A 27,052-nucleotide genomic window follows, 5' to 3' on the forward strand; every position below is an offset into this window, starting at 1 on the left:
GAATATGGAATCCCTTGCGGGCTCCTAAACGGTTCTACTCGGTCGTATCCGGCTCCCCACCGACGGCTCAGGCACGCAGCAGTCAACATAGACGGACAGACGAAGGAAGAAACCAGCTGGGATTGAACCTCCTGGTGCCCTCCCTGCCCCATAAAGCAGGTCCTTGGAGCGGCTGGCCGGGAAAGGAGGGAGCGCCGCGGAGGAAGTCTGTAAGTGTGGGAATTACGAGCACAGTGCAGAGCATTCAGTTCACGAAGTTGGCACGTTCGCTAGACCTCACTACGAAGGCGGAGTCGTAGATATCGCCCAACTGGCTAAGTAGGTGTGTGTTTGCTTTCATACAATTTTGGGGTGAGCGGGATTGAGACCGGATACCGCGCGCGCACAGCCCGCCACACTCTCACCCCCGCTTGAGGGTAAAGAGGAAGCCTTAGACTATTGGGCATGTAGGCAGTGATTGAAAAAAAAACTTTGTACCCTATTTATTGGGCCTAAAGCTCCAAATTCCCGCTCTGCTCCTAGGTGATATTTCTCCAGGCTGTGTGGGACACCATCACCTCACCAATGAGAACGGGCGACTCCTGCAGGGCCGGAGCCTCGCAGAGCCGGGTCTTCGCAGAGGTGAGTTTGCTTTTGTCACAGCCCTTTGATCGACTTTGGGCAAATCGCTTAGCTTTCTAGACCTCGGATTTCTTGTCTCTTTAACGCGGAGAGGGAACCGCAGCTGGATGACGCCCAGGGCAGCGGCGGACACCCGGGCGGCTCGGCCGGAGCAGAGCGCGCGACACGCGCCCGGGAACTTTGCCCGGAGCGCGGGGCCGGGACCCCCAGCGCCGGGGCTGAGGGCCCCCTCCAAGGGAGCGCACCCGTGGCGCCCCTCCTCTCTCCTCCACGTCACGGGGGCCGCTCGGCGCTCTCCCACCCCCGGCTGAGGGGGAGCGACTGCCTTCGCGGAGGCGGCGAAGGAGCAGGAGGCGGGAGCAAGTCGCCGCCACCGCGCCGCAGAGCGGCCGGGAGCCCGGAGCCCGGAGCCCGGAGCCCGGAGCGCAGCGCGCGGCCCAGCCGGGCGGCCTCTGCGTTCGCGAACGCCCCGCTCCCTCTCGTAAGTCGGCTTGGCCACGCAGGCCCGCCAGGAACTCCCGGGGCCGGGATGCGGGGCTCCTGTCCCAGCCGCTGGGTGACAGGGACACCCGGACCCTCTCCTCCAAGCGACTTTCACTTTCCCGCCGGGGGAAACTTGGGCGCTGCGTCCCTCTCGGGGACGGGGCGGGGGTGTCGGCCCGAGAAGCCGCACCGAGGTCCGGGGCTGAGGTCCGGCCTGACCGCGCGCCCGCCGGCCTGCGGGTGTCCCGAGGGGCCGGCGCAGGCACCTGACGGGCGCAGATGGAGTCGGGGACCCGTGGGCGACCCCGCGGTGCGCCAAGCAGATGCTGCAACTTTGGGGCCCTGAGCGGCGCCGGGCGCTGGAAAGTTCCCTGAGGCCAGCGCTGGGAAAGGGCGACGGGCTGCGGGGCGGCCGGCGCGGGTCAGCGCGAGGGCGTCCTGGGAGATGCGGGTCGCGGCGCCCGCACCCCGGGAAAGCGCGCAGCTGGGAGGCCGGGGGTCGCCGGGCGCGTCCGAACCACGGTTTTCCCAGACTCTTCGAGCGGTGACAGCGGGTGCCGGACGCGCCTTTCCCGGGGCCAGGATCCCGCTGTTTCGGTCCTCCCGGGCGGAGGGCCACCTAGATCCGCCCAGGTGAGGGGAGCCGAGGGCCGGGGTCCCCACGCCCGCTTTTCTGGACCCGTCCGCCAGCCCCTCCGCAGGCCCGGACCCGCGGGGCCCGGCCACGCTGCCCAAGACCTGGGCGTGCCGGCCCCGGGGCGGCGGGAGGTGAGTGGGCAGGAGAGGGAGGTGGCGCGCAGGAATGGGCTGTTTCCTTGGCTTTTCCAATGGGATAGAGCGTGTGGGGGCGGGGGCGGGGGCGGGGGCAGGGGGTGTCTCTTAATATTTTGGTCATCGGAAACTGTGTGACTGACCTCCCGGCCGCGCCCTCGGCAGAGACGATCTTGTGCGCTTTCTAAGGTCAAGTGTTGGTGCTGCGGAGCTGGCCGGGATTGTTCCCCTGAGAAGTGGCGGCGCCTCCCCACGGCAGGCTGGCAGCTTCGGGGGATCTGAGCCAAGAGGTGTGGACTCTGGAGTAGGTTTACTATCCTTACTTAGGCTAACGGTGTCGTTACTTAGTGCGTGGTATCGTTTTGTAAATTAAAGAACTACGCTTTCCGGCTTGGGGAAGGTGTTCCGAGTAGTAGCGGGGAAACTTGTGTATTGTCCCCAGGCTGGGCAAGTGGAGAGGTGGCGTTAACCTTGAGACACTTGTCTTTTCCTCTTCCTGTCCTAAAAATGGAAAAGCAACAAACCAGAAGGTTAAGGGAGTTGGGGATAGATAATATTAAGCGTCCGCGTGGTTTGGTAGACATAGAAGTCACCCTTTTTAATCTGACATATATAAACATGCCCTTACAATTAAACCACCTATCAAAGACATTCTAGAACCTAACTGTCCTTTTTGACAGCTTTTGTTGATAGTGTCTTGAGGAAGTTAAATCTTTAAAAGTAAGAGAATTGTTGCAGAGAGCAGCTCCCATGTTGCACTTTCTAAGGATCCATTTCTCTCTGAGAAATGACCAATTAAGATGCCGTTGAATCATAGCCAAAGAATTGGGTTGTGTAGCGCTGAGCGTTTCCAGGAAGGACTGAAAAGAGTATCTTTGGGGAGTGGGGGAGGAGTGGTCCCTCCTGTTTATTACTGAACTTATTTATTATTCCTTTGGAACCAAAGTTTATAGTAATTTGCTAAATGCCACATAGTCTTCAGAGAGGTAGGTAGGGCCGAATGGCATAATTAGGCAATTAGTCAAAACTGCGCACTTGATGGCACCATGCTAAGTACCCTTAGGATAGGCAGACAATAAATAGTTGTCGAACTCAGGTCATGGAGGCAGGTAGAGCCTGTACAGACGTGACCAGTTTCTGCTCTCTTCCTTGAGGATCACCAACAAGTGGAGCCACTAGTGTTGGGAGTATGACTTGGGGACCCGGGGCTTACCATAGCACCACGTACTAGAAATAAAACTATGTCAGCTTCAAAAGATTTCCTTCTTAGGCTAGAAGGCAGGAAGAAAGCAATAAGACTGTAAGATTATATAACACGAGATTGAAAAGTCACTTCATCAACCCAAATTTATCGAGCACCTACTGTGCGCCAGGCTGTACCGGGCGCTGCGGGAGCACAGATGTGCTGGATTGAAGGCAAAAGGCCTTCTTGGGGTGAGTTAATGTAGACTTGAAGGATGAGTAGGAGCTGCATAAATTAAGTGAAGGGAGGAAGAGGAAAGCAGGAGTATGCTCACCCCAGGGAAAGGTGTTCCCTAAGACAGAGAAGGGGAGAACACGGATTGTTCAAAGTCCAGTGTGACCCAAGGAGAGAATGACACCCGCTGAGATCAGCAGGTGCCGGGGCTAGATGATGCCAGATCTTCGAGCCGTTTCGTGGAACTGATCCTCAGGACTGTTTCACCTCTGAAAATATCCTGATGAGAGTTAAAATCAAATAAAACAAACCTCCAGTTGCTGTGTGGAGGATGGATTTGAGGAGCCCCTAAAGTAGACAGGCTGGTTTGGGACTTATGAGAAGCCTGGCGGCCTAGGCTAAGGTAGTGCCAATGGGGATTACAGAAGCGGGTGGACTCAAGGCAAACTCTGGAGTGACCTGGTGACTAGTTTTGTGTAGGTTGTGAGAATGCATGGTGACTGCCGCTAAGTTGGGGCTTGAGTACTTGGATAGGTGGCTCTGTCATTTACAAAAGAGGGAACATTGGAGGAGGGACAGATTGGGAGAGGAAAGACAAGTTTGGTTTTGTTGAGTCTGAGCTGCTTTTGAGGCTCCCAAGTGGAAGAACTTAATTAGTAGCTGTATAGACCAGAACCCAGCTGACCCTCCAAAGAAGCTGGGGGTCATCTGTATTGGGGTGTTATTTTAAGCCTTGGGTTGGTTGGAGGAGAGGGTATAAACCTGGAAAAGAGCCCCTGTCTTCATGGGGAGAAATGGGAGGAAAACCAGGGTGATACTAGATCTTCACCGAAGCTGTAATGGGCATGAACACCCAGCATGGTGCAGGGGTGTGTGTGTGTGTGTGTGTGTGTGTGTGTGTGTGTGTGTGTGTGTGTGTGCGTGCACACACACATGCACTGCAGGGCCACCACGGTTGCCTCCCTGGAAGCTGCTCCTTAAGTGAGAGGTGAGACAGAGGGCTGGCTTTTTAATATTGATATGTGAAAGGGATAGAGTGAGTGGGAATGCGAGGGTGAACATACAGGATATCTGGAAGCCCCTCCCACTCTTAGAATATTAGGTTAAAAAAAAACAGTCCGATTGTGCCAGCATTTTGACATCAAACTCATAAACCATTGACGTGTTACTGAAACAATATTCGGAAGCACTTATGGTTGTGATATTTGAAGTTTTATTTTGTAGATCATGAACATTTAACGATTAAGAGAAACATAGATGGAAATCACACAACAGAGCTGCAGTGGGGCTACGAGCGCCCGGAGTGAGACTGCCAAGGCTCTGGTTCTGGCTCTGCTACTCCTTCGCTCATGACCTGGCCCAAGTTTCCTGACCTTTCTGCCTTGGTTTCCTGGTCTCTGAAATGGCACCATACCCAGTGCTTTGTGGTACCTTCTTATGGGCTGTCGTGAGAATTGCTTGTGTGCATCATGTATGTACAGTGTTTGCACAAGGTAGGCAAGTGTGTATCATGTACGCCCAATGTATGTGTACGTGCATCAGTATGTGCATGTGTGCATTGTGCCTGGCACAGAGTGAGTGCTCAGTAAGCTTTAGTGCTGGTGGTTTTGTTATGATGATGTCAGTTCCATCATTTCCAAATGTAGAATCTTGAGACCCAGAGGATTTTGAGAATCTGTCCAAAGCCATAGAGCCAAGCAGTGGCAAAGTGAAGGCCAGGATTTCAGTTGCCTGACTCACAGGCAGGGATGTCTTCCACTTAGCATGTCAACAAGTGTCAGGTGCTAGATGCTGTATGAAATTAACTGTAATAAAAAGACCTGGCGACTGCTCACCAGAGTGCAGAGAAGCAAAGCAGATATCAATGTCAAGACATACAGACTTTTCCTAAGCAATTTAGGGATATACATTTTGTATTAATTTGCATTGCTTTGCATGTCATTTTATATGCATTTCCATCTGCTGGTAATTTTCCTAGTGAGATCTAAAGGCTGACGCTTCAAGTATAGAAGATCAAATAAAATTAATCAGGAATTAACTACACTGCAGCTCTGTTGTACTTCAAAATCTAATGGGCCCCTGGGCACGGTGGGCTCAGTGTGGGCTTGTGGGGAAAGGATTGAATCAATATTTACTATTTTAGAAGATGTGGGAAGCCAGATACCATTTGGTAAAAGCAGGTCACATCTTAATAGGTAATGAAGCTGGTCCTGCTGAATATAATAGAAAAATACAGGAAAAGTAGAAGACTAAAGGGAAACCACCTATTTTATAAAATGCCAGAAAATGAAGCAGAAGCAGAAACAGAAGTCTGCTTTATGAAGCTGAACTAATAAGAAGCTCAAAGGGTCAGATAGTAAAGGTGAAACTTCTGTCAAGCCGTATGAAATTTTAAGCATAATCTTAAATACCAATGTGTGGGGTTTTAAAATCAATAAATTCTCTCTAGTTTGGACTTACTGGGAAATAAACCATTGTATCTTAGTAAAATCTTAGAATATGTATATATTTTTTAAACTATGATTTTGTTACTTAGAGCCGTGTCTCTCAAAGTGTGGTCACTTGGAAGTTATTTATTTGCTCCTGTGAAATGCAAATTCAGAGACCACCAGATCTGCTGAATCAGGACATCTGAACTCAGCAAACTGTGTTTTAATATTTGAAGCCAGTTCTGGTTCCCCTTGAATTTTCACTTATTTGGTCCTAACTTTCCATTTCCCTCTTGTGGTCACCAGCTTCTCACTGTGCTGCTTAACTTCTGTCAGTCAGTATCCTCATAGAGTTTTATCCAGACAAAAACCCGTCTCTTCCTCCGTTTCAAGGTCTAAACTGGTGGAAATGCTTTCTAAGATCCCTTTAGGCTCTCACGTTCTGCAGCTCAGTGGGTCTCACGCTGTCCAGAACCAAACTGGTTTGGTTTTGGGTTTGGTTTGGCTGTCATTAAAAAAAAAGAAATCTTCTGGCGGTTTCATACCAAACTGACTCTTCCTAAATATAGTCAGTCAAAACACTGAACTGTCTCTACAGATGCTCCTGTTAAACCACATTTTTCCATCTGGTATGAGGGCAGTCAGTTTCTTGGACCTAAGTGTTAGTCTATCTCTGTTAAAGTTCATCTCACTAGATCCAAGTCTGTCCAGATCTGTTTGGGTCCTATTTCTGTCCTTTTTTGTAGAAACCTTTTTGTCCTCTGCCTTGGCCGCTGATGTCCTGGCCCAAGGAATTAATAATGATATGAGTATTTTTGCTAGAGGGCATCCCCATAGTTTATGAGGCTTAAAAACTTGGCATCCATTGCAATCCTTGTGGAGCTAACATCAGAATAATTGTCATTGGTCCCATCATGGCTTGGACTGAAATTACGGCTGTTCTAAAGCTCCCCCTCACACTGCTTCTCCAAGTAGGGCCGTGTTTTCTCACTCCATCCTTAATGTCTCTCACAGGACAGTCATGTGTAGCACACGGTCAGGACCTGTTTGTGATGATTATTTCCCTCTCCCTCTTATATTTATACCGCCAGCTAAATTTTTTTTTTTTTTTGTAGGTGACACAAAGGTAAGTTTTAACTTATCTACAGTCGCATGAAGGGGAATTCAGAAATTTCAAAATAATAGGAAGTAAAAATTATGCCTCGTCGATTCTCTTTGCTTCACTGCCACCTCCTACCCCTAAGCTCTATTACCCAAGAGTTTTGTGCTCAAGTCCAAATACAAAATTTTGCTCATACATGACTCTTTTTTAATCTTTAGAACTTTTAAATTAAATTTATTGGGGTAACATTGATTAATAACATTATATAAGTTTCTGGTGTACAATTCTATAATGTAATATCTGTCTACTGCATTGTATGCTACCACCCAGAGTCTAGTCTCCTTCCATCATTGTATATTTGTTCCCCTTTACCCTCTTCATCCTCCTCCCACCCTCTTTCCCTCCGGTAATCATCAAACTGTTGTCTGTGCTTATGAGTTTGTTTGTTTTGTTTATTTGTTGCTTTCAGTTTTATATCCCACATGAGTGAAGTTATGTGGTTCTTGGCCTTTTCCATCTGATTCATTTCACTTAGCATGATACTTTCAAGATCCATCCATTTGTTGCAAATTACACTATTTCATTAATTTTATGGCTAAGTAGTATTCTGTTGTATATATGTACCACATCATCTTTGTCCAATCATCCGTCAGATATTTTGGTTGTTTCCATGCCTTGACTATTGTGAATAAGGCTACAATGAGCATACGGGTACACATATCCATTACAAATAAGTGTTTTCCCATATTTCAGGCAGATACCCAGAAGAAGGATTGCTGGGTCATGGTAGCTCTTTTCTTAATTTTTTGAGGAACCTCCATACTGTTTTCCTTAGGAGCTACACCAATTTACATTCCCACCAACAGTGTACAAGAGTTTCCTTTGTCCACATCCCCTCTAGTGCTTATTTCTTGTCTTCTCGATAATAGCCATTCTAACAGGTATAAGGCGGTATCTTACGGTTTTCATTTGTATTTCCCTTATAGCTGGTGAGGTTGAGCATCTTTTCCTATATCCGTTGTTTGTCTTAAAGGAGTACCATTAGATAATATAATTGCACAAAAAAAATTAAAGGCAAAAGCAAAACAACTTTATGGCAAGAATGCTTTTAGCTGTGCTTGCTAGAGCATGAAGCAGTGCCTGGAACCCTACACTGACATTCACAATCCTTATTCAATCCTCCTCAATATCTCTTCCTCCTCCCTCCCCCTGCAATGAAAGACCAGCCTTAAACCATACCACAGAAATCTCCAAAAAAATCGAGGCCTGATTTCCTCCTCCAAGATGCTACAAAACCTCTTCTGATGGGATGTTCTCCCTTACCCTTACTGCAGCAAGCAAGGGAAAAGTGCCCGATGCTAATGGAGCTCTTTGTAATCTCAAGTCAACCTCCATGAATACGTGGTACTTCTTTGGTTGCTTTCATTCTCCTGCTTTTCACCCTAATGTAGATCAGGGGGAAATAGACTAGGTTTTCCCTTTGGAGGAGGGCTTCCTGGCTGTGCTCAGACTGGATAGTCGGCCTCCCTGCTCTTGATTAGATTGGACCTGTTTCCAGAGGCTCTGCAAACCCTGGCGTTTCTCCTGGTCACGTACTAGATCCGGACCACCCACGGCAGAGCAGCTTGTTCAGACTGTAGCACAGAGTGGGCACTTGTGCCCAGGACCGAGAAGAACAAGGCACAGCTTCTGAGCTTGCCAAGGTTCCTTTTCTCTTCCTTCTTCTGCTCTTCTGCGTCACTGCAGCATATTTGCAATATTTGCCCTCATGCGTCCTTTCTCCACACACCCACATCCCGCCCCAAACACCTGCATTCCACCTGGGTGTGGCAAAGAGAGGCCAGCATCACCTTCCACCAGGTTCTCTCTTCATTTAGCCTTTTCAGGCAACCACCCTGCCCTACCTACTCTCAGATGGGTGAGGAGAGAGAAGTGAGATGACACACAAGATAGAAGTGAAAAAAATAATAGGATGATATGAAGACTGTGGAGCTGCAGGAAGGGATGGGGAACCAGAGGAGAGATCCTAAGAAAGGAGGAAGGTAAAATAACACTATGGCAAGAAAATCCCTGAATAAAAGAAATACTTCCAAATGCTAGCTAGTGACTTACCTTTTCTGAGAAAGGACAATAAAATTTAAATGTAACAAAATAACTGGAATTTCTCGATTGTGTTATCAAATCACCCAAGACCTCACTATTTATTTCTCTGTATTCCTCTAGGCAGCACAGTTTTTAGCTGTATCTCCCCAGAATCTAGCACAGTGCCTGCCTGCCACATGTTTGGCACACAAATAATGTTTGCTGGATGGATGAGCAACTAATCGAAGGGGTATATAAGTAGTATATATGAGAGTAAAGGTATACACACACACACACACACACACACACACACACACACACACACCACGTGCACACATATGATCTATACCCAAAAGAAGTGAAAGCAGGATGGTGAACAGATATTTATATATCTATGTCCATAGCAGCTTTATTCACATTAGCCAAAAGATGGGAGCAATCAATTCAAGTGTCCACTGACAGACAAATGGATAAACAAACTGTGGTATATACATACAGAGGAATATTATTCAGCTTTAAAAAGGAAGAAAATGGATGAAACTCGAAGACATTGTGTTAAATGAAATAAGCCAGTTATGAAAGGACAAATATTGTATTTCTCCTATATGAGGTTCCTAGAATAGTCAAACCCATAGGAAGAGAAAGTAGAATGGTGGTTGCCAGGAGCTGGGAGGAGGGGAGAAATGGGAGTTAGTGTGTAATGAGTGCTGAATTTCAGTTGGGGAAAATGAAAAAGTTCCGTAGATGGATAGTGGCAATGGCTGCACAACAGTGTGAATGTACTTAATGCCACTGAATGTACACTTAAAAATGGTTGAAATGGTAAATTTTGTTATATATATTTTACCACAATAAAATGATAGAAAAAAATGTTTTTATGATCATCAACTCATTCATAAATATGGAACAACAAAAGAAAAGTTATTTTTATAACAAAAGAACTCAGCAGGTAATACTCAGAAAGTATATTCTAGCAAGAAGACAGCAATGACACCAGACTTAAAAAGGCATTTAAAACCATGCTGCTAAGAATGAATTGCCTAAACCCTAATATGAGGCAGGGACTTTCAAAGTCTTTTAGTCCTGCCCACTCCCGGTTACCCCTATTGTGCCCTCTAAAAATACTAATACTAATACTAATACTAATACTAATACTAATACTAATACTAATACTAATACTAATAAAACTTTTAATTTGAAAAATTTCAAACCTACAAAAATTTGTAAGGATAGGACAGTGGGCACCCATCTGATCCCCTCTTGACTGTGAGGATGCAGAAGACTTTCATGGGGCTTCTGCATCATCCTGCCTGATGGAGCCCCCTCCCTCCCTCCACACCACTGCTGCCTCTGGGAGGTAGTCTCTAGGTGCGGGAGCCGGTGTGGCATACTGAGGACAAAGTCCATTCCCTGTTTGCAGAACAGCCCCTGCTCTATGATTCTCGGTGCTCCTTCTCTGGTGCTGGTTTGCATGCTTTCCATCAGTTACCATCATGCAGCTGGTGTGCCAGTCTGACCTTCCTGCCAGGAAGTACCCGTGCGTGAGCTCTGTTGTCAGTGTCCACATGAGTCAGGGCCCTGGGCCCTCTATCACAGACGAGGAGGCAGAGGGCTAACTAGATTAGTGACAGCTTGTTAGTGCAGTCGGACTTAAATTCAGAACCATTGGCTTTAAATTCCAAGTCGGTTATATTGTACACGTAGGCGGAGCAGGAGCATTAGATGGGGGATGGGGAGGTAAGTGTGCAGCAGGGAGGAGAAGAAGCGGGTCGGGTCGGGCAGGTAGGCAAGGGTCAAGAGTGACTCAGAGCTACTCAGTGTGATTCACTATCTTTTTCTTGATTTGTAACAAGCTTGTTACAAAACAAGCTCTCAAGAAGGCAGCTGGCCTGCAAGGTGACTTTTAGAAATTGTGTGGCCTACCCCCTGCTTATGGCCAGAGCCAGACAAGAGGAGGTGTCCCGTAAACTGAGTAGTGCTTACCTGAAGCTTGGTGAGCAGGTGGCACAGTTCATGCCAGCATTGGAGTTAATTTAGTAAATCTTCCTTCAGGTGTTTCCCTGAAGCCTCCAGCTACCTCTAAATACAGATGAATGAGAGGTTCAGCATTATTCGACTCATAGTTTTGCACTTGGCTATATACCAGTTTGTGCTGTTGTGTGAGTAGACACTTTAGCCTGATTTAAATTTAAGCTTAAGTGTGTGTGTGTGTGTGTGTGTGTGTGTGTGTGAAGCATTACCTTTTTCATAGGGTTGTCTTTCAAAGTACATCTTTGCAAAGTTGCTTAAATATATAAGGGTTTATTTTTCTCATATAGCAAGAAGGCAGAGTGGGTGTTTCTTGCCGCTGGTTCAGTGGTTTGAGGATTTCGGGACTAAGGTCTCTGATATTGTCTTTGCCTGTTCTTCATGGTCCCAAGATGGCTACTACAATGCCAGCCATCATGTCAGTGTTCCAAGCAGAAAAAGATAACAAAACAGCATACGTCCCCCACAATCGGGTTCCTTTAAAGAGCTTTCCTAGATAACCCACATTATATTTCAGTGATTTCTCCTCTATAATGGAGGCTGGGGTGGGGCGGGAAGCTTTTAGAGGGGCATTTTAAACCAGGAAACACAGATCTTTCCTAAATTGTGACATCATGCCAGAGTTGCCAGTCTCGAATAGTGTAGTGGAAGTGCAGAAGCATATTGAAGTCTCCAGCTCAGCTCCCCGCCATATCAGCAGAACAGAAAACAAACAAAGGAGCTCTTCTGAGGATTTAAAACTGAATGTGTCTGATCCACTCATGGAGCATGTGGCCTGGCCTTAAGCCATTTCTGCCAAGATTCACAGCTATTTATCCTGTGCTGCCTCTGTGTTGTAATTATGGACATTAGAGATTCTACTTTAAATGTCCACATACAAGTCAGTTACTGTACCTCTTCAGCTACTACATAACCTTTGAGAAATTAATTTTGGCCAGTATAAAATATGGAATTAGCCATATAGGAATTAGCCAAATAAGTGCTTCCAGAAATTTCTGAGATGAAAAAATCATGCCATATAGACCTTAGGTGGGGAAAAATTTTTTTATTCTAGTGTATTAAGCATGCATTTTAAAAAATGTGCATAAGTGTTTCGCACTTCAATTTTCCTTCTTATAGAAAAAGAAACCAAAATATTCTCAACCTACATTTTAAATTTGGAACATAAAATGTATTTCAGTTCTATATTATATCCAGCTAAGTGTGGAAGGCAGAGAAGAGGAAAAACTAAGAAAAAAATGTAACCACACTGTTTATAAAGCTCGAGAGGCCAAGATCGAGTACATAAATTAACCCCTTTGCTATAATCTTTTGTATCTAAAAAGGAGGAAACATTTTATTTAAGCCGTTTTCATCTGAGCTAAAATATGAAGGCCATAAGTATTTTTGAAATCCATCCTCACTTTATTTTTCCTGTAAGAAAATACAGGAAATGTTTTGCAACTTGATGAGGGTCTCATATTATTACAAAATGAAAACTTCCCATTCAGCAATATTATGTCTGGCCCTTTAGACTTTCTGCTAAAGATCTCTTAGCCACGTATCTTTGCCCAAGATACTGGCCAAAGTCAGCTTTCGATATTTGCCCTGTGGAGCAGATGCAACAAAGTTCAGAATCAAGTTGGTTTTCTCTAATTGGTGTGATCATAAAAAGCTGGCTGAATTCTGCACATTTTTTGCTCCATTGCTGCAGCCCAGATTTCTGATGACCTGGAGTACCACCACCTGGTAAACACATCCTGGTACGAATTGCTTGTTTCACACGTGACCTTACATGGCCTCGTAAATCTCCCCAAACCTGAGAGGCTTTAGTGATGCTACTAGTTGGAAGAATTATAATCTTAAAAGGTAATTGAGAGACTGATATTCATGCCCAGTATTTTCATTCCGATGTCCATTCTCAAATCTTGCAGGTAAGGTTGACCTTTGTTTAAGAAAGATGATGACTGTGGTCTTTGTACTTATAAACTGAAGCACGCCGCCGCCACAGAAAGCTTCACTTGTGAATGTTCTGCAGGTGATGAAGGACCTTGTGCTTTCCTGAGCTGAGGCACTTTTAACTTGACATATGATCTGAGCAGCGGAGTGCTGGCAGAGGCCCTATGTGACGGAGGGTATGTTTGTGTACTTGCATTGCAGCGGAATCTTCATACTGCCTCATTTGCTACGTCCCTAGGGAAAGCTTGCCCAAATGGGGATGCTAGAACAAGTCATTGCAGTTTTGCACTATCTGAAAAAGAACTGCCCCTAAAGATACTGAACTTAGGGGAAAGGTTTATCGTTTCTGCGATGCGTAGGGTTACAGAAGTTATTTAGCTGATCATAACTCTGCACAGAACTAGTTGCATTTACTCTTTTTGCATGTCTTTTAAAGGAATTATTTGACTGTCAATCTTTCATAAGCTATTGAGCAGACTGGGGCAGGAGGACTCTAAAGTTTAACTAGAGTCACTATCTTCCCATCTTTCAAAATCTAAAACAGGATACAACAGACATTAACAAAAAAGAATGTTATCAAATAGTGAAAAACAAATAAGAAATAAAGAGCATGTCAGAATGAAGGAATAATGCATGTACTATTTTAGAAAAATCAAACTAAACCACAACATATCTACTCTTTCCCAATTTTCCCAAGAAGCCATTCTCTCGTAGAGGTCCTAGTACCCAACATGTGCATACCAAAGTTGTTTGTTTTCTTTTCCCCATAGACCTGTCACATGCACTGTGTCCCAGGACCTTCATAATGGCACTGTAGGATAGAAAAACCATTATCCCACTTAATACATGGGAAATAAAGACTTGCCCAATATTAGATGACTTCCCAGGACCGCCTCAGGAATTTCTGATAGCAGAGCTGAGACTAGAACTTGCGTCTTCTGACTTTGTCCCACTGAATGACTTCCCTATGCTAGGTAGATATGTATGTGGGACTGGGGGTAGAGCATGTACAGGCCTGTCCAGGAGACAGAAATAAACACATTAACAAAATGACAGCCACTGTGATAAGTTCTTAGAAGAAAACAAGGGCCGTGATAGTCAGGAACGAGATTTAAGAATGGGGATCAGAGAGAACCCCAAGAAAAAATATTTCTTCTACAACTTGAGGGATGTGGAGGGGCCAGTAAGGCCAGGATCCAGGAGGAAATTGTCTAAACATAGAGACAGCAGTGCAAAGGTCCTGAGGCAGGAACTTTAGAATGTAACGAGCAATAGAAAGCACAGAATAAGATGAAGTTAGGACAGAGAATGGGGCTGGCTGGGCCCTGTGGCCATGGAAAGGATTTCTGATTTTATTCTAAGTGCAATGAAACCCCAGTGAAGAGTTTTAAGTGTAGAGAGTGGGACTAGGGAGGGAGAATGATCTGATTTATGTATTTAAATATTCTTTTGGCTACAGTACAGAGAATGGATTAGAAAGAAGCAAGAGAAGCTAGTGAGGAGGTGAATTCATCTTCAGGCAAGAGTTTGCACTGGCTTGGATTACAGTGGTTCCTGTGTAGAGAAGTGGGTGGATTTGAAATATATTTTGGGTATAGAACCACCAGGGTTCTGCTATTGTTAAGAGATTGAAGAGGCAACTTCCCATTGTGGTTAAAAGTGTAGGCTCTGAAATTGGGCCACAGTTGAAAATCCTGGCTCCTACACATACTGGCTTCTTATGCTTTAAGACTCAATTTCCTAATCTGAAAAATGGGGATAAGGATAGTACCTACCTCAGAGGTTCACTGAATGGAATAAATAAGATAATGCAAACAGTACTAGTGCTCAGTATAGGCCATTAGGAAGTGACAGGTATGTGTCCAGTGATTCTGGGAACGTGAAGATTTTTGTTGACTTTGACCAGAATGGTCTCAGTGAAGGGGGCAGTGGACCCAGGCTAAAGTGAATGCCACCACGAGGGGCCTGGCTTTGGGGAGGAGAGGTCCCCCCTCTGTCCAGTCCTTCATGGGGGAGCACTTGGATGTGCAAACATGTATGTAATGGTGAAATGTTCCCAGGATCACAAGAATGGACTGGTGCTAGATAGGTCTCTGTTTCTCCATTTAGAGAAGGAGGAATTTGGACTCTATCACCATTAAAGTCCTTGTCAATATTAGGATTTTTCTCCTAGGCTTCTTCAGGAATTGTGAGTCAATTAATTAAGCTTTGTTAGAGGAGGCCCAGAAAAGTAAATTCTATTTAAATGTTGTTGTTTTTTTTTTCCTATGGAAAAGTATGTTGACCTCTTAGAAATCGTTTACTTTCTAAGAATTTACAGACTCAGTGTACAATAGGACTCATTCATGGTATTTTGTGAAATGAAAGGAACAGATAAGATGGTGCTTTTTGTTTAAAAGGAAGCCAAAAAAGGCGTGTTTATTGTAAACAATCTGGAAGGACACACTGTCCACAGAATGTCATTACCAGACGGTGGAATTACTGGGGAGCTTTATTTTTCTCTTTAGATTTTTTTGACTTTCTGATTTTTTCTTTTTTTAATTTAATGAGTGTTTACTTTTATAAACAGGGACTGGAAAACCTTTTCTTTTTCCTTTTTGAGACTGTCTCCTCTTATTATTTGAGGACTGCTTGTTCTCAATTTGTATTGTCTCACTGACCCAGCCACACCTTTCTTGTGTTTTGCCTGCTTACCGTTTCCTGCTCACAGTCTGATAATTACTTGCCGTCGCAATCTAGGTTTCCTGCTCACAGTCACAGTCTGATAATTACTTGCCGTCGCAATCTAGGACGGACAATGAGAACGTAAGATCATCTGGGCAAAGAAACCTGCCGCCTTCCTGTTCCTTTGCAGACTCTTCAGGTGCTGTGCGGGTGTTGAGGAAATTCATCTCAGTTGAGTCATCCTCCCACTCATGGTCTTACACCAAAACTTTCTCTGGGTTTGTTGATGAGCATGTCATCAAAGAGAATCAATAGCTTTATTGAAATCAAGTTGCTACATACCGTAGAAGGACCTTTGCTTATTCAACTGGATGAGGAATTTTTTTTAGTGAGCTCATCTTTCTATGAGTGTTCTTAAGTGCTGATTCTCCTCTATAAGACGAGCAAGAAACAAAATCTTGACATTTCAAAATCAATAAACTCTTCAATTCCTATTTTTCACAGTGCCATAAAATGGTACAAAGCTGAAAAAGTTAAAGGTGGCCCACAAAGGGACTAGTTTCCACACAGAGAGACTTCACCCAGAAAGTTTTCTAAAATAATTGGTGATTCTCAGAGAGCCCAAATCGTGTCACTGGTCAGTGCAAGAACAAGTGAGTCATATCAGTGACAGGATATGAGACAAGAGTAACTGATGGCAGAATTTCTTAGGATGAGCTAGCTTTCTTTTCCCTTAATGGCCTCCATGGGCTGGAAGACTGACTCATCTCTTCATTAGCACGTGGGTTGGCCCGAGCCTCTGACTGCAAGACTGGACTGTGTTTTTCATCCAGCTTTCCTCTAAGTTGATTCTCCAAGTAAATAATCCCTCAAAAGAGGTGAAAGGGCTCAGGACTTCAAACATGATTTGCTGTTCATTTCTGTTCCAGCTTTAAGACGTAAGACATAAAGAGAAATTTTAGTCAAGGACTAAAACTATTATGGGAAATATGGAGTATTTTTTCTTTATATTTCATGAGAAAGTATTGCCTAGAGGGTTAAGAGTGCATCTCGGGAGCAAGACTCTCTGGGTTCAAGGTCCCACTAAAGCACTTTGTAGACCTTTAGTGCTGGGCAATTTCTTATTCTCCTCGTGCCTCAATTTACTGTCCTGTAAAAGAGGAATAAAAGTGGTACCTTCCTCGTTGATCTGTTGAGGGTACTGGGTTCTTACATGCAGAGTATTTAGAAAAGTGACCATAGTAGCAATTCTTATCGAATGCGTCTACATTTATAATCATGATATTATTAGGTTAATAAAGCGCATTACAGGGAGGCGTTCTGGCATTAACCCTAAAATACTGAATTTATGTCAAGACTTTGGGGGAAAATAGGAGGTAGGTGGAAAAATAAGGCTGTAAGCCACAAATCTGAGCAAGATCTTTTTTAAAAAAAAAAAAAAGCTTACCCCTGAGGAGAAGTAGCAGCACGACTTGAGGGTGGAGATGATGGTGATGAGGATGAGGATAGGGATGGGATGAAACCACAGCCGGCAGTTATCAGGCAGTCATGATCTAGACAGGGCTAAAGCACTTTGCATGCATCACCTCATTTAGCCCTCAAATCCCTGGGGTAGCTACGGTCATTAACGTCCTATTACCGGTGAAGATACAGAGATGTGGAAAAGTTGAGGGACTTGTCCAGGGTCCGGGTGCATGATGGGCCATTCCTGAGCCGGGCGCAGGGGCTGCCCGTGAGCTGATGCCCCGGCCCTTGCAGGATCACATGTGGCTTCCCCTTTTCCCACCCAGACCCTGAACAAGGCCTTAACTCTCTGCAGCTTTCTCCTTCCTTAAAACATTTCCACCTCCCACTATGGTCAGAAGAGTGAAGGTTAGTTACTTCCTTAATGTTGTTTGCATAAAATTATCTAGTGGATTCTTTTCATAAAAACAAAACAAAAGTACAAAAATCGGCATGCCCTATGTAATGGATGCACTGGGAAAACCCCAAGGTTTGGAGCCAGGCAAGCTGGGCACATGGGAAAGAAAAGGCTTGTTCATGTGCGCTGAGCACCTTTGCGGGGTGACCCCCTTCACAGACAGCCTCCTGAACCCTCACAGCAGTTAGGGAGGGGGTTTCTAATCCCCATTTAGAGATGAGAAAACCGGGCTTCAGAGTTTAGTCTGATCGGTCTTATGGCTACTGTTTCTTCAGGGATTCAAGCTCAGGGCTGGGGCATCCTGAAGCCCACACTCGCACTGTCTTTCCTCGCTTCCAAGCGCCCCCTCTACCTGTGGTAGCTACTGGAAAGAACTGCAGATGTGCAGAGAGGCACTAGAAGAGGGAGGGGACTGGAGGAGGCCGAGGCCACCTAATCAGCAAATATGGACAGTGGGTCCCTCATTCTTGGTATCTAAGCTAAACCTTATTCGGTACTTTTCTCCCCGTCTCCTTTCTCCCATTTGTGATTTGCCATCCCCTTTCTTCCCTGGGAAAGGAAGCATGTACTCGGTTGACAGCCCTGGATTTCAAAATTGCCGACTTAAGGAGAGTTCATTGAGGAACTGCTAATGGCTGTGGCCATTTAGGCCAGAATGCAATTATAACCACTTAGCTGGATGTACCTTTGTGTGCCTGCTGTTTCCTTTAAGGCTGTAAACAGCACCTGGAAGGGCCGGGGACAAACAATGGTTTGGAGGAAAGGCTTCATTCAACATTCCTGTTGAGTTTGTATTGAATTATCCAAATAGACCTTATTTCATATGCAGTTCTAGTGATCAAACCTTGCTATTATTTTCTTCTCAGATCTGCCATCATGACTAGGAACTTGTATTCATGTGGTGGTAAACTGCACAGCAGACAGGGCTTCCTTCTCTGTCTGGACAGGTGGGCGGGGAAATACCCCTTCTCTTATGGGTGGGAAATTATGTAATGTAATTATAAGACTACTTCCTGGCAGCAAAACACCTGCCTGTTTCCTGCCGAAGAGCCTTTAAGAGAGAAAAAACCAGGGTGGAGCGTTTGCAGAAGATGGCTTTGCTGCCATACTCTCCTAAGAACTATGAGGCCAGAGTAACTGCCAGCCTTATGATATGATATAGTATGGAATGGTGGAGAGTTAGCCCAGCCAACTGGATCAGGCCCCAGGAGCTCTTTCCCTTCCCTCCAAACCTGGCATCTTGGGGTTTTCACAGGCCCAGCTACAGGTGGCGAGGAAGAGAGGCAGTGCCGCAATGGGCAGGTGCCTGCCCCAGCTTACTGTTACCTGCAGCTACTGGCCTCTGGAGGCTGGACTGCTGCTGGGCATTCCCTAAACAGACTGCAGACCCAGCTGGGTGGGGCCATGGGTGTCACAGAGAGATTCTGTCCCAAAAAAGTGGAGCAGTGTTGGGGAACTCTATCTCTAACCTCCTGCAAGTGTTAGAGCCTGGGAATAACCTGCTGACTCCTCACCACAGCTGGGAAGAGGCCAACAGCCCTTTTCAGTGTCTGACAGAAGCTCATTCACACCAAAGGGCTTGCACCTTCACATCTTCTAACTTGGGAAAGGAATGCTTTCAGTCAAAGGCACTTCTGAGAGGGGGTTTTACTTTGACTTGAGACAGGGTAGTATCGGAGGGCTGCTTCTTTCCCCTGATGTCAAAGACTGACCCACATATAGACAGGGTGTCCCCCTTAAAGATGCCAGGGTGGAAGGAGGAGGATCAAAAGCGAGGTGCCTGGGTTGTCTGATTACCTCCCCTTCTTCCTTTAAAATGAACTCTCATCCATGGCTGGTGAAGCTCAGACATGGGACCCAGAGCCACTTCCCATGGGACTTCGCACAGGGTGCCTGCTACCTCTTTCTTCTGGGTGCCCTATGACCTTCCCTCTTGGGGCAGGCAGCCATGTCCTCCTGTCTCCACTCAGACCCTCCAGGTACCAGGCTGGAGTCAGGAAGTGTGTGCTCCAGGCAGTCCCAGGAAGGGCAGGGCAAGCCGTACAGAGGAGACTCTGGTAAAGGCTGGCGGGACAGGCAGCCAGCCTTTGGCTTTTTAGAAAAGTGTGAGGATGATAGTTAAATGGTACATCATAAATGACGTAACAGCTCTGGAAGACTTTGTAAACCTCTTTAGAAATGTGAAGTCTTTTCATTTTACCACTGTGGTACACTGTTAACGGATGCTAATTAGAGATTCCATGGACCAATAAAGTGAGGAAAGAAAAAGCAAAACATTACTTAGGCTGAGATTCATTCTAGTTCTAGCCGTTTATGTAAGCTGCTCCCTATTTATGCCTAATTACCATGAATTAGGACAATGATGAGACAGATTGGTTGATTTGGGATTGATTAATCTAAGTTTATTTCATCACGACACCTAGTTCTAAACATGTGCTCAGGCTGCTGAGGTTGTAGTTTGTGTTGCTTTGTGCCTCGGGACTCGGTTTTCTCATACTTTCTAACAACTGGCAGGGACTTTGGCCTTGAGCCTGAGTGGATGGAACCCTATACAGTTTGCTTCGGGGATACAGGAACCTGAGACCTGACGGGGGACTCAGAGCCATGAGCATGATTGAAATTATTTTTATCTGGGTTCCAATTCAGCAAAGACGTTGTCTGACCTGGAGTTGGGGATGGAGAAGGGATGGATTTGAGGGGTATCTGTGAGGTGATTTGTTAATGTATGTGTGAGGGAAATGGAAGCGTTAAATGGCTCTCAAGTTTTGAGCTTGGGTCATTGAGTGGATAGTCTCACCATAAACTGAGGCAAAAGTACCAAAGAGGTGAAGATGCCAAGTTCAGTTTTGGACCCACTGAGGTTGAGTGCCTGTAGGGTATCTAGTGAAGATGTCCATCAAACAATTGGATGTTCACTCCGGAAGCTTGGGTGAGAGGTGAGGGCTAGAGATAAATGTGTTGGCAATGTACATGTGGAAGTTGAAATCCAGAGACCCAGGAAGAGTACGTGTGAAAAGAGCATTGAGCTGAGGACAGGACCCTGGGGGAAACTCTCAGAAGAGAGAATAAGATGTGGCCGGATTTTACTGAACAGCTCACTGTTCACGTGGTGTCATTCTTTGAGGGAGAGTGATTCAAGTGAAGGTGAATGAAGGTATGTCATTCCCAGCAGAGCTTTTTAATTGCTTTACACAATCTTCAAAAATAAATCAGGTTCAAATTTCTTGCTAATTCTCTCTAAGAAAATTGGTATACATTCTCATTTAAGATTTATTGAGATGTGTTAGGAAATTGCATCTGAGCTCCTCTGACCTTACCAGTTTTCCTTATTTGGAACTCCTTGAAACAGCCCCGGGAGCTCGGCCAGCCTTCTTGTCCTCCTGCCTTGGGGTGATAGTCCCTGGATCCCCTCTTCCTGCTGCTCCCCAAATAAGCACATCTATGCCCTCTCCTTTGTTAGCCTGCTTTTAGTTAATAAAGTAATATGATTGTTTTTTAAGTTCAAATAATACAAACAAATATTCAGTGATAAGTAAATCCCCTTCCTACCCAGGCCCCTAATCCTCAGCCCTTTCTCCCCTGCCCTGCAAAGCAACTTCTGTTCCCAGTGTCATGTCTGTACAACATCCTTCTGGAAATACCGGCCCATGGGCCAGATCCAGCCAGTGTTCTGTTTTTGTAAATAAAGTTTCGTTGGAACACAGCCATGCCCACCCACTTGTACATTATCCTGTGGCTGATTCCCACTACATTGTTGAATAGTTGTGACAGAGAAGGAAAAGTTTTGCCAACATGTGCTTTTTATGTGTGGACACTTTTGTGTATAGTCTTTTTTGACATATCCGTGAGCACACTATACACAGTTCTGCATTTTGCTTATTTCTATTTCACAATAAATTGTGAAGATCATTCCCTATGGGCACATGCAGATTTGTCTCAGGCTTTTTCACATAGTGTGGATGTAATTAATCAATCCCCTGATGAAGAATGTTTTTACTCTTTTCAGTCTTTAGCCTGAACAAATAACACTACAGGGAACCTTCTTGTGCACATACCTTCTCTGCACACACGTGAGCCCTTTTGGATAGGTACACTTAAATCTGACAGATATAGCCTAACTGCCCCCGAGGTAGTTTTTACCCTACACCCAACCTCAATGAAAGTCACATTCTTTTCATTTTAAGGGCTAAATTGCTAACCCCGTGAGGAAAAGGAGCTAATAAAGTAAAAAACGAAGAAATGTGCCGGTTTACCAAATTTACATAATCTGTACAAAATTTTACAGTCTCTAATACCTGCTATTGCTCATTTGAGTGTCTGCCACTGCTCTTATTTCTGAAGGAGGGTGTCTTAGTCCATGCAGACTGCTGTAACAAAATGCCACAGACAGGGCGGCTAGTAAACAACAGAAATTTATTTCTCACTATTCTGAAGGCTGGAAGTCTGAGATCAGTATAATGAGATTCTGGGGAAGGCTCTCTACCAGGTGCACACTGCTCATATCTTGCTGCTTCCTCACACTAGTGGGAAGGGTACTGATCTCATCCATGAGGGCTCCACCCCCATGACCTAGTCACCACCCAAAGGCCCCACCTCCCACTACCATCACACTGGAGATTTGGTGTCAACGTATGAATCTTAGGGGGACACAAACATTCAGTCTACAGCAATGAGATTCACTGGGCTTCCTCATCTGACTTCAGACATAGATCTAATCAGGCTCCGAAGGTAGAATCAAGATGGATATTCCTTTTCGTCTCAGGTAGGCTATTTGCATCTCTAAGGCCCTCTTAATGCCATCCATTTCTCTAGACCTTTGCCCAAACCAGAATACTGCCTCTCCAAATGTGCTAAACCGAAATACAAACAATATAAGATACTTAGTACCTGTCTTTTAGAAGTTTACATTATTTTCCATTCTATTTGGTAACCAACATCTCTCAGAATTAGGTATAGTTAACACAGATTGCCACAAAATACCTCCATTCTACACAGTTCCATTTCCTTATTTCTGGATTCTCTCAAGGATGAGAACCTTGCTTTAGTCATCTTTGGGCCCAGCATTCTACCTGACATGTGATAGGTGCCCAGTGGACTTTGGCTGAACTGAACTAATTTTCTCTTAATGCTTCAACTGAATTATTCCTTTTGCCTCTTACAGAATGAAGATATTCAGATGTTGTTTTAAATACACCCTACAGCAGAAAGTTTTCATCCTGTTTTTAACCCTGTGGCTGCTCTCCCTGGTGAAGCTTCTAAACATAGGAAGACTCCTCTTCCCTCAAAAAGACATTTACTTGGTTGAGTACTCCCTAAGTACCTCCCCCTTTGTAAGGAACAGATACACTCATGTTAAGGATGAAGTCACATATGAAGTTAACTGTTTGAGAGTCTATGAACAGGAGCCTTTGGAAATTGGCAAGACTCTGGAAATAAGAAGAAGAGACATCATCGACTTGGATGATGATGATGTTGTGGCAATGACCAGTGATTGTGACATTTATCAGACCCTAAGAAGGTATCCTCAAAAGCTTGTTTCACAGGAAGAGAAAAGCTTCCCAATAGCCTATTCTTTGGTTGTTCACAAAGATGCAATTATGGTTGAAAGGCTAATTCATGCTATATATAACCAGCACAATATTTACTGCATCCATTATGACCATAAGTCACCCGACACCTTCAAAGTTGCCATGAACAATTTAGCTAAGTGCTTCTCCAATATTTTCATTGCTTCCAAAGTAGAGACTGTGCAATATGCCCACATTTCCAGACTCCAAGCTGATTTAAATTGCTTGTCAGACCTTCTCAAGTCTTCAGTCCAATGGAAATATGTTATCAACCTGTGTGGGCAAGACTTTCCTTTGAAGTCAAACTTTGAATTAGTGTTAGAGCTGAAGAAACTCAATGGAGCAAATATGTTAGAGACAGTGAAACCCCCTAACAGTAAAATGGAAAGATTCACTTATCACCATGAACTCAGACAGGTGCCTTATGAATATATGAAGCTACCAATAAAGACAAACATCTCCAAAGAAGCCCCACCTCATAACATTGAGATATTTGTTGGCAGTGCTTATTTTGTTTTAAGTCGAGCATTTGTTAGATATGTTTTCAACAACTCCCTTGTTAAAGACTTTTTTGCCTGGTCTGAAGATACATACTCGCCTGATGAGCATTTCTGGGCTACCTTAATTCGGGTACCAGGAATACCTGGGGAGATTTCTAGATCAGCCCAGGATGTGTCTGACCTGCAGAGTAAGACCCGCCTTGTCAAGTGGAGTTATTATGAAGGCCTTTTCTATCCCAGTTGTACTGGCTCTCACCTCCGAAGTGTGTGTATCTATGGAGCAGCAGAATTAAGGTGGCTTCTACAAGATGGACATTGGTTTGCTAATAAATTTGATTCTAAGGTGGATCCTGTCTTGATTAAATGCTTGGCAGAAAAGCTTGAAGAACAACAGAGAGAGTGGATCACATTATCTTCAGGAAAGTTATTTATGGATGAAAATCTCACAGTCACATCATGATAAAATCATGATGGGAATAAGGTGACAAACGGAGTTAATGTGGAGTCGTGTGCTATACCATGTCCAGCGCCATCTGAGCTTCACCTTCTCATGTTTGAAAGGTGTCTAAAATTCCACATGTAGGAAAAAGTGACCCAGCCTTTGGTGACAGCCTGCATTTGGTTGGGTACTTCTGTTTGTTTTTGCCTGTAATCTCACTGAGCTAAATCGGAGAACTTAAACAGTCATCGGTTATTTATTGAGCTCCTATTGTATGCCAGGCACTTCTTTAGAGATGTGTAGCAATTAAATCCAAGTTTTAATGAGATATACAATGCCTCAAGGGACCATACTCATACGGCAACCTCAATATCTTCTGCACATAACAATCAGGATCCTACTGAAGAAGGTTTGGAGTGTGTGGTAATCACCCATATAAACCACCCATTTCAGAATAGCATTGAAGTACAGTGACCAACACTCCACTTGTCTTTTAATTCAACTCCCTTGATTTTCTCTAACCATTAGAATATTAGAAGGAGAGACTCCACTACCTCAGAAGAGTTCAAAGTTCAATTTCCTCCCTGCCAAAGCATAATTTACCTTCTGGTGCCTCATTCATTCAGTTCAGGGTCGGCAGACTCTGTGGGTGGGGCATTCATAATGTCTGAATGTTAGGGAAGCGGTGGGAATGTCTAGAGGGATTGGGATAGGTGGTGCCTGAAGAGGAACAAAAGGATTTGTATAATTTTTGCATCATGTTACACAATGTGTCATGATGGCCTCTTTTTTAATTCAGCTGTTTCTTTAAAACACATTTACTGATTAAAAATGAGAACTGGTTATACTCCAGAACATGGAAGTTAAGTCTTCCAGTTCATAGATTATCATTATATGTAAGTTTCTTTACAATGGAATTAGTATAATTTTGTTTTATGGAACTACCAAGCTAAGAGTCACTGAATTTTCTTGAAAAGGTTATGTGAAATATGACAGCTTTATAAATTAATTATTATGGTCATTTAAAAAAAAATTTCTTCTCCAGCAACTGTCCAAGTGGAACCCAAACTTAAAATTATGAAACTCTACATTCATTGCAGTCTTCTTCTCAGCTTAGATCCAGAGAGAAGAAGCTAATTTTCCTAAGGACATAGCAAGAATATTGATGAAAGATGTTTTGTAAAACCTACACCTTATAAAACTACCAAATGAGTCAAATATACACAGATTTTAATGTAACTATGTTGGGCTGGAGATGAAATGGGGCAGGAGCAGGGTTCTGAGAACAGGCTATAACATTATTATGTTTCTTAGGAAATCGTGGAACTCATGTAAAAATTTCTTGGTGATCTTATGTTTCAATGTCAGCCTCAGGAACTATGTAAAGGTGCAGTAATCAAGGCCAGTGTGAGACTATTTGGAAGACTGAAGTATTTAAGTATTTTTTTAAATGTCTGTGTTCTAAACGTCTAGGAAACAAACTCAGCTTGTTTTAACGTTTGTGATGCTAACTGCCAAGCGGCACCACCTCGCTCTTCTCCTGAGCTCCGTTTTCTTCCTTTCTTTTCCCTGCCCGCTTCAAATGACTTCATTTTTCAGAAAACAGCTATTATCAAGTCCCTGTTCTTAAAAAAGAAGTGACTATTAGAGCTGAGTTCTACAGAACATCCTCACCAGTTCATTAGTGTGTATGACCGTAACAAGCTGTCACTTTGGTCTATGAGCCTATTCCTGGTCTTTGAAACGAGTACTTGGTTGTCTATCCTGGCTTCCTCGCAAGTTTATTGTGAGACTCAATTGAAATAGTATATGAAAAAGGCGACAAACTGTTGAAATGTCAGAGAGCAACGTTACTGTAGATCCAACTCCGTTGGGAGACTTAACCATTTATCTTTTCTGAAAAACCTTCAAAAGATTTTAAAAAGCTACAAATGCAGGGGCAACTTCTGTAACCGAATCCAGGTCTGAAGAAACTCCAGTCACCACGTCTCGGGGTTATTTCTAAACTATCAAGATTAAGAATTTAGTCCCGTGACTTAGAGCGGGAATAGGGCTTGAAGTACTTTTCCTGTCATCCAGGCTTAAACATACAAAGTGAAGTCTTGGTGTTTAGCCTTTGGTTGTCAGAGTAAATGCAAAGGCTGAAAAATAAATGTCAGCCTCTTGTTCCTGTGTCTTGCTTCCTGGTGAGAAATGATTCTACCTCTTGTTTCCTGAGAAATTTCTCAGTTGTTAATCAGTTTAATGCCATGTCCAAATGAAACATGGAACCATGAAGAGGCGGCAGTGCTTTCTTTTCTCCATTAACAGACACATGTCTCAGGATTCAATTCCTAACTTTCCAGGGAGCTGGTCAGAACACGCTTTTGCCTTGAGAATCCTGCAGATTCCCTGCATGCCTTTCAAACTGATCCTCCCCTAAAACTTTTGGTATGATTCCCTCTGGTCTGGAGAATGTTCTGCAGTCTGTGTTTCATAATTATTTTCTGCATAGTATGTATCGAATCTAGACTCTTAAGTTATTTGGCGATGAGCCCAGGACCTTGGTATTTGTGAATTGTATTAGATAATATTAATAATGAAAGAGCTACCAATTCTATATATAATGTGTGTGTGTATATGTGTATATATATACATATATATACACACGCATATTATCTGAACAAACTGCTGTAATATTATAATACAGTGTTGCTGCTGTTCTTAATATTTTGGTTTTTTTAAGTGAAATATATATAAATATTTAAATTTGTAGAGTTAAATCTGAAAATTTCTCTTGCTTTCCAGAGTGTGAATGTTTTATATATAGGCTATGAAATGACAGTCTTCTCTGGGGATGTAAAGTGAATGTTACCCTATGATCGTTATAACTGTTTTCCTTATTGATGATGATGATGGAATGAGAGTTTTGATTTTTTAAAATTTTCTTATCAACTGGTCTCTAAGTCTCCTGCTGTGTATGTGTGTGTGTTTTATCATTTTCAAAAGACAATTTCCCATTATATGAGTTTTAGATAGATTGATATTGCATTTTTATGTTTGCTGCTACTAGATGTTAATTCTCCACTACTGTAAAATAAAATATGCTCC

General features: G+C 44.0%; 1 protein-coding gene across 6 annotated transcripts; it reads left to right on the forward strand.

The window, feature by feature from the left end:
* The first annotated feature begins 370 nt into the window (after window positions 1-370).
* GCNT4 (glucosaminyl (N-acetyl) transferase 4, core 2) lies at window positions 371-27,052 on the forward strand. Of its 6 annotated transcripts, XM_023520417.1 has the most exons (3): window positions 1,858-1,872; window positions 2,065-2,165; window positions 22,618-27,052. In XM_023520417.1, exon 3 carries the CDS (start codon window positions 22,619-22,621, stop codon window positions 23,981-23,983), a length of 1,365 nt encoding a protein of 454 aa, XP_023376185.1. In that variant the 5' UTR covers window positions 1,858-1,872; window positions 2,065-2,165; window position 22,618; the 3' UTR covers window positions 23,984-27,052. The 6 variants fall into 6 exon arrangements, with proteins under 6 accessions (XP_011373446.1, XP_011373445.1, XP_023376183.1 ...); XM_011375144.2 differs by lacking the exons at window positions 1,858-1,872; window positions 2,065-2,165 and adding an exon at window positions 371-621; XM_011375143.2 differs by lacking the exons at window positions 1,858-1,872; window positions 2,065-2,165 and adding an exon at window positions 646-1,102.

This window comes from Pteropus vampyrus, unplaced genomic scaffold (genome assembly GCF_000151845.1).
Source record: "Pteropus vampyrus isolate Shadow unplaced genomic scaffold, Pvam_2.0 Scaffold262, whole genome shotgun sequence".
In the NCBI taxonomy this organism is placed as follows: domain Eukaryota; kingdom Metazoa; phylum Chordata; class Mammalia; order Chiroptera; family Pteropodidae; genus Pteropus; species Pteropus vampyrus.

Bases quoted from the DNA above. Each gene is read 5' to 3' on its own strand.
- GCNT4 (XM_023520415.1), top strand. From the start codon at position 1,550: ATGCGGGTCGCGGCGCCCGCACCCCGGGAAAGCGCGCAGCTGGGAGGC. The intron at 1,738-22,617 runs GTGAGGGGAGCC...TGCCTCTTACAG, and splicing joins GGCCACCTAGATCCGCCCAG to AATGAAGATATTCAGATGTT.